This window comes from Zingiber officinale, chromosome 2B (genome assembly GCF_018446385.1).
Source record: "Zingiber officinale cultivar Zhangliang chromosome 2B, Zo_v1.1, whole genome shotgun sequence".
In the NCBI taxonomy this organism is placed as follows: domain Eukaryota; kingdom Viridiplantae; phylum Streptophyta; class Magnoliopsida; order Zingiberales; family Zingiberaceae; genus Zingiber; species Zingiber officinale.
The window spans coordinates 62,034,060-62,041,733 of record NC_055989.1 but is presented as its reverse complement, the minus strand read 5'-3'; the positions used below and the strand labels follow the sequence as shown (position 1 = coordinate 62,041,733).

The following is a 7,674-nucleotide window of genomic DNA, read 5'->3' as shown; positions in this document are numbered from 1 at the left end:
TTAGAGCAAATCAGGTTTGGATCAATCGATCAACCGATCGATTGAATCATGTCTAATCGATCGGTTGATCGATTGGACTATGGCCGCGACAAAAACTCCTCCCAATCGATCAGTGTATCGATTGGGGGAGTGACGCTGTTGCACAGAAGCCCTCCCAATTGATCACCCGATCGATTGGGAGCCTCCAATCGAACAGGTGATCGATTGGGAGGTTGGAAAATCGCGAGAAGCTGTGAATCAATCGGGCAATCGATTCATGCAATTTCTAGAGAGCATAGAGGCACTCTGGATCAATCAACTGATCGATCCAAAGCCTCCCTTATTGATTGAGAGTCATTCAATCGATTGGGATCCGACCGTTGGCACTGGATAAAGCCGTTGCGAGCATCTTCTTCAGTTCTTCTTCGGTTTTTTTCTACACATGACTTCAGCGAGCTCCACAGCGATTTCTCCACTCTCACAGCCAGATCTTGAAGGCTCTTGGAGACAAGTGTAGGTACACTTCCAAGGTTCAAGAGGCAACAACAAGCAACAAGTAAGCACGAAGAAGGAGTTTTTATTTGCATCTTTTGTATTTTCTTCTTGCGTGAGTTGTATTTGTTGTGTGGGTTTGTACAAGGCTTTTCTACCTTCGGTAGTTACCGTAAAGGAGTATTTTTATTAGTGGAGAGTGCTCGTGTGTGTGGATCCTTTGATTAGTCACCTCGTTTTGAGGTGGATACCAAGTAAATCCTTTGTGTTAGCGTTGTAACTTTGTTTCTTGTATTTTTCGCTGCATATCATCACCAAGAAGCAAGCTACGAGGAGCACGACGAGCTATTCACCTCCCCCCCCACTATGTGAAAAATGACTTTTTACTTCGTCACAATTTACTTCGTCAATTTAAATATACGAAGTAAAAGTGTATAAGCAACTTCGCTGCAAAAACCGACGAAGTATATACAAATATAGACTTCACAGATTTAAAAACACGGGCTTCGCTTTAAACTGAAATAAGTTATTACTTCGAAAATTTGTTAAATACCGAAGTAGTAACGTCGTGAATACATTTTTTAGTGTTTACTCTGAAGTAATAGTACAAGAGTTAACTTTTATTTTTACAAAGAGACTCTGACCACTTTTATTTCCCCCCACTTCCTTTCGTTTTCTTGGGTTAGGGCTTCCGATGCTCCTCTTCCGAAATTGAGTTGTTGGACCTCCTCTTCCTTTCCCTTCTGAGTGGAGAATCGATCCACCTCTTTTTCCTTCTCCTAGGGTTCGTCCATCCGCAGCAGTCTGATCCTTGCCGAAATCCGCTGCGAAGGGTTAGAAAAGAGGCGATTTCGGGGATCCTGTTTCGCAAGCCGCACGACCTGAAGGAAGGGTGTCGCCTTGGTCCGGTTTTGTAACTGTATTTTTGCCTTGCCCCTTCTCTGCAGCGGACGAAGCCATGGCGAACTCGTGGAGTAGAACGAAGAGAGCCTTCGGGCTTAATCTTTGCATTTCTATCCCGCAAATCGCTGATATCGACGACGACGGCCCTCGTACGGCCGAGGCTGCGACCGGTGGCAGGAGGGACTCGACCGACACCGCCTTCCCTTCAGATTCTTCGCCAGGAGGCTCGACAGCGACGCAGGAACTACAGCCGCAGATGCCCACAACGCCGAATCCGCCCTCTGGCGGCCTCCGGCTTCGTAGATCCTTAAGAAGATCGACGAAGGTGCGTACTTTTATGGTTTCTATTTGTTTATTTACTTTGTGCTAGTTATTGATTATTCTTCGATTTGGTAATTCGCTTTTTGCTGAGGTTCTTGCGATTTCAAGAAACTTTGTCATGATAGAGGCATATATTTAGAGAAGATAAAATGCTCCCTTTCGATGTGACTTTTATTTGTTTATTGTTCCATCAAAATAAGCAAACTCGCATTTTCACTCTTACATATTGTTGTCGCTTGTGCTCTTCCCGATAACGTCTTGCGGCCCCTTGGTCTTGAGGAACAATACAATTTTACTTATTGGAAAAAGGGCGAGGATACTCTATTTTGAAATCAGTCAACAGTCTATCATAGTAAATTAGGCTCCACTGAGTCAACAGTCTGAGAAATCAGTCTAATGTTTTTGCTTCAAGTGATTACAATACATATGGATACTCTATTTTGAACACCTTTGTGCATATGCGCCTTCAATTTGTTGAGAAAAATGTTGATGCCAAGGTTGTTAGGGCAGTTAAGTGGGTTCAGATTATGGCAGGCTTCTTCAATCATTTTTAGGTCTATTCTTTAATGCAGAAACTCAGTAATGAGGAGGCAGACTTGGAGCCACTAGATTCACAAGTTATTTCATTGCATTAAATTGATTGTACCTAATGACTATTATCTAAAGATATGTGTACTTAATTTTTTTATCTCAATTTATCTAAGCAAGTTGAGAAGATTTTTGTCTCTACTAGGTTTTAGGTCATGGTGTATGGTTAGTTTTCTATTTGGCTTTGGGAAGAGGATGTGGACAAGAGAGCATAAAAGCAATGTCTATCCACCCAATCCCCTAAATCGAGGTTACGAAGCGTTTGACAACACCAATTACAATGGTTTTTTGGATGCAATATCATGAAGATAGAATACTTAAATGGATAAAATAACTTGGCATTTAAGTGATTTTCTTTTATGGAGTATCACATTCATACTTCTTAATATTTTTGTTAAATTAAAAATTTGAGTTGATGAATGACAATCTTTTTATCCACTAAAGTTTTCTTGAATTATTAATCTTAAAAGATAAAGCTGCTACTAAGCTATTTTTCAGTGCATATGTTTCTAAATGTGTTGCAGTCTTGCTCGGCAATGTGCTCAACTTTGGTTGAAGACACGGGAAGCTCTTGGGCACCCATTAGGATTTTCCAAGGAAAATGATCTCTTGTTTCAAAATCTTCCAAATTCCCAATTGCAGAAGGTTCATTCCTTTTCAAATTTTAGTCTTATTATGTTGCTTAATGGGCTATAATGGTCTTAGTTGTTGGTAAGTTATAACACCTAAAGCAACAACTGTTGAATGATCGGTCATTTCCATTAGTTGAAAGATCTGCAGGCCCTAAGGTGTGATGCCATAAACTGTCTAGTAAAAATCTCTTCCTTCCATGTAGACATGTTTGAGTAACTGAACTTTTCTCTCCCCTTCCTTCCACCTTGCACTCCTTTCCTACCCTCCCTTCCCCTTTCCCTTCTTCCTAGTAGACAGAGCTTTAAAGTTTAAACAACTAGACTGGTTTGTCTGTTGAGTCGGAACTCTTTATGTTCCTTTGAATTAATTTAGAAGTCTTACACTGTTTGGTCTTTTTTGCTCCAATATTATTCGTGAATTTGTATTAGTGAATTTTTATTGTGTAAAATTAACAAAGGTTCATCATGTGTAATGTTTTTTTTTGTCCCATTCTATTGCTTTACCTCAAGGTATTGGAACGTCCTGGAGCATTTGTTCTTGAGATTGGCACTGAAGAGATGCCTCCTCATGATGTAGTTGAAGCAAGTAACCAGGTATGTTTGACACCGAAAAAAAAGTAACTTCCTTATCTGGATAATGTGTTTCTCATAATTTATCCTGTAAAGTGGGACACAGTTTTATGCTATGTGAATCAAGCATTATATTTTGTTTTAGATATTACTAATTTAAATGATTATTTCAGTGGATAGTTATATCTTAGGGTCTTCCATTGGAGAACTGGTGCATTTTTTTTTCTCTTCCATTTTTTTCCTCTTTGCAGCTTAGAAGTCTCACTGTGCAGTACCTGAAAAAAAGAAGACTGAGTTGTGGAGAAGTTTCATCATATGGTACACCACGCCGACTTGTGGTAAGAACTCGAAGCTCGAAATGATCCTTTCCAATATTTTTTACTATTTGTTGGAAGTGTAATTGCATCTTTTTTTTATTAGAAAAATGATAGATGCTTTCTGTAACTTTGGTCCTGTTGGTATCTTAAGTTTTGATGATTGGATTTATTTTCTTCTTTGATTGAGAAAAGATAACTGATTGTGTCAGTTTAGTCACTCAAAAAGTGATATTGGAACTTTTGATGCGTTTACTGTCTCTTGTAAGATGGCTTAAATTTTTTATCTGGTTATCTCTGTTGATGTAATATGTTCTTATAGTAAACTTCAGACTGAAGATGGCCCCTTGGTTCTTTCTAAATTGCAGTTTGCAGGTTGTGTGAAGAACCAGTACTATACGCAGACACAATATGATGAAGTGAGAATTGAATGGAGTGAATTTGTGTACTCGTATTTGAAGTGAATTGCAGGTTGTGTGAATGGACCAGTATATGTTTTTGGTTTTTTAAGGCTTATTTTGATCATATTTAGGGAGATTTGTTTTGTATAAACATATGCTGAAATCATGGCTTATTTTGATCAAGGCTTATGAAGTTACCTTTTGTGATGCTCAAAATTACTGAAGTCTAAAAATAATGAAGAAAAAGAGAAAAAATACTTCACTTTATTCATAAAATCCGAAGTAAAATTTACTTATAACTTTGAAGCAATACAATTTGTTGCTGTAAAATAGTATCAACTACTTCGGTTATTACCAAAAATTTCAAAGTAGTATCTATCTATTACTTCGATCCAGAACGAAGCTAAATGTAATTTAATCGATAATTACTTCAGGAATTAACGATATATGACGAAGTAAAAGTAATCCATTACTTCATTTTTAACTGAAGTTAAAGTAGGTATATTACTTCACAACAAATACTAAACGCTGAAGTCGAAAAGGATTAATTACTTCGATGTTTTTAAAAATCCACGAAGTTATATGCACTTTTTACTTCGTAATATGTCCGAACCCGACACCCAATACGACTTCATTTTTTCTAGGCTTACGACTTCGGAGTTTATCCGAAGTAAAATGAATCTTTTTACTACACGCGTGTCTACTTCGGTAAAAACAGGTCTTTTACTTCAGGTAATCAACGAAGTAAAAAGTCATTTTTCACATAGTGGGCCCTCTAGCACAAATCGACCCTAACATCAATGTGACTGACATATTTTGTAAAAGTTGACAACTTTTGGATCATAATCTTTCTTATCTCGACCATGTAGTTGTTCTCGAATCCTCCATCTATTTTCCAAAGAGGATCAGTTGCTATATCCTGCAAACATCTTATTAATTCCCAGTTCTCCTCTTTCGTCTAGAAAACTTTGTTTTTTCCTCTTCCTCGTGCTGCATTATTTCCCATAAATTCCTCGAGATTATTCTCCATCCTACAATGAAATTATAAGTATATCAAATTAGTTTGAAAGAATGTTAATGATACATAAAACATCAAGCTGCCAACTTTCAAAAAAGGAAACTATTGATGTAAGGTTGCAAATATACAAGCACACAGTGAAAGTAGGTCTCCAAAATAGAAGGGTATCTAAATGGAAAAATAGCAATATCACTCAAAGTAAGAACAACAAAATTAATGTCTTACTTCATTAGTTGCTTATGACGAATCAAATTGGTTAAATCATTCTCATCATACTGAAACAATGTACAATGGAAAAAAGGACGGTCAACCATAGTTTCAAGTAAATGAATAGATTCATATACCAACTATAAATCAAACACATTACTTCAACAAAGTGCCTAACAACAATATGGTTCCAATTCCTTTATGCACTTGTTACTAAGAGAAAACTCGAAAACCTATAAATATTTCTCCATCATAGCATTTGTACCCTATTTACAGACAGCAGACGAACCCCCAAACACATCAACAAAGTAAGTATGACTAGTTTTCTATTTTTATGTATACACATTCAACAAATTAAAAATCAACGTTAACTTGCCATAGCAATAAATCTAAAAGAGAAGGAAAGAGATCTCCACTGTTGGCACCTGCTTGTACTGGAACTCGATGGTGTAGGAAAGTAGCAAGGTGTGAAATCTCCTGCATCCGGCCGGGAGACGGAGATAATCGTGGCAGTGGGCAACTCGTCAAATATTCTCGATGGCAGCTCCGTGATGTCTGGCTCTGATGGAAGCCTTAGGTAGCAGAGCGTGATTTTTGGTGGAGGGCGACTGGAGGGGAGCAAAAGAGTAGAAAGAATAACCGGGAGGAAATAAGAGAAGGGGAAGGGGGAGAAAAAAGGGGCCGCGACTGAGAGGAAGAGAAGGAGGAGAAGAAGAAGAAAAAGGATGAAGGAGAAGAATGGAGGAGGAGGCTCGGGCGGGTGGGGAAGAAGAGGGGCGGAGAATAGGCTTGAGTGACTTGGGGCTGGACTATCTGAAAAAAAGACAAGAAGGAATGAGAAGGAATAAGTTTAGTGATAACCTAGGGGGAGAAAGGTTATGAAATCAAGGGTATCAAACCCTTATTTTGATTCTGATTCCCGTCTACCAAGCACCAGGAATGGGAATGAAACATATTTCATTCCTATTCAAACCTCCTAAATCCGCCTACCAAGCACCCTATTAGTCAACTTTTAATCGATACATAATCCATTATCCTTTTTAATAATTTGATTAACCCTAAATGAGTTAATTAATCATTAATCAATTAATTAAATCAATCAACTAAATAGTTAATCATCAATTTCTAAATCAACAAATCAATATCCAAATTAATTACCTTTATTACTTAATCAGATTAATACTCAACTAATTATTAACCAATCAATTGATCAATACTTTAATTAAACCACTTAATCATCTAGTTAATGTAATCACCTTAATTAATCAAACTTATCAATCAATCTATCAATTCATCTATCTATTAATCAAACAATGAAATTGTTAACCAAATATTTGAATCAACCAACTATTTTCCATTAATAATTAATTATCTATTAATCAATTATCTAACCTTTTGATTAAATTATGTATTTCATCGGTTAATCTTACTAAACCCTAATTAATAAAACTAATGTAAACCTTCTCTCATCTTCTCGACGACACCATGGTTTATAGAGATAGGTTGTATTAGATTTTGAGGGATGTCCTAAGGCAATTGCCTTACGATTTTTACTAAATATATATTCACTATTTGAGTACATATTATATGTATGATTGTCTTAAACTCATTTCCTGAATGTCTGCAATACAATTCATAGCATGAGAGAAATTATGATTAGATTACAACTAGCGATTATCTCTATATGTGCAATTATGAATGTATTGAAATTTCCCTAGTCGTCGAATTGATGCATTCAGACATCATCAATTCTGTAAGACTAGCACGGTTTATACTCCTTGGTTCGGCCAAGCAACTATTTTCTCATTAACTGGAGACATTGGGATACCGAGAGTTAAACATGGATGCTGGTTATGGTAACTAGTTCATTGGAGTGACTCACTGTAAGACCTCATATGGTTCTCTACATATATATAGATATGTTTGTGAAGTTCTTACTGCAGCATGAGTGCAAGTTTCCTTTAACTTGAGGTATACAAGTCATCTTGGTCATGGAGACTTATACTTTGACATCTTAAGCAAGCACCTCATTGAGGTGTGAACTCGGGATGATTGGGTATAAGTCGAAATGCCCAAAGATGTTTGGATAGCCCACAGAGGATTCACCGCTTTTTGCGAGGAGACGTATACTGTATGGCTACTCGTTAGGATTATTACTCAAAGTCTTTGGTTATTGCATCACATATTAAAAGTGTGAGACTCTTAGACACATGTACAAATAATTTAAATTCATAGAATGAGGAAGTATT

The 7,674-nt window shown here is 37.0% G+C and overlaps 1 protein-coding gene across 1 annotated transcript; it reads left to right on the top strand.

The window, feature by feature from the left end:
• Positions 1–2,145: 2,145 nt before the first annotated feature.
• LOC122048299 (glycine--tRNA ligase, chloroplastic/mitochondrial 2-like) lies at positions 2,146–4,263 on the top strand. The gene is made up of 4 exons (XM_042609889.1): positions 2,146–2,928; positions 3,426–3,509; positions 3,737–3,823; positions 4,132–4,263. Exons 1-4 carry the CDS (start codon positions 2,797–2,799, stop codon positions 4,261–4,263), a joined length of 435 nt encoding a protein of 144 aa, XP_042465823.1. The 5' UTR covers positions 2,146–2,796.
• The last annotated feature ends 3,411 nt before the right edge of the window (positions 4,264–7,674 follow it).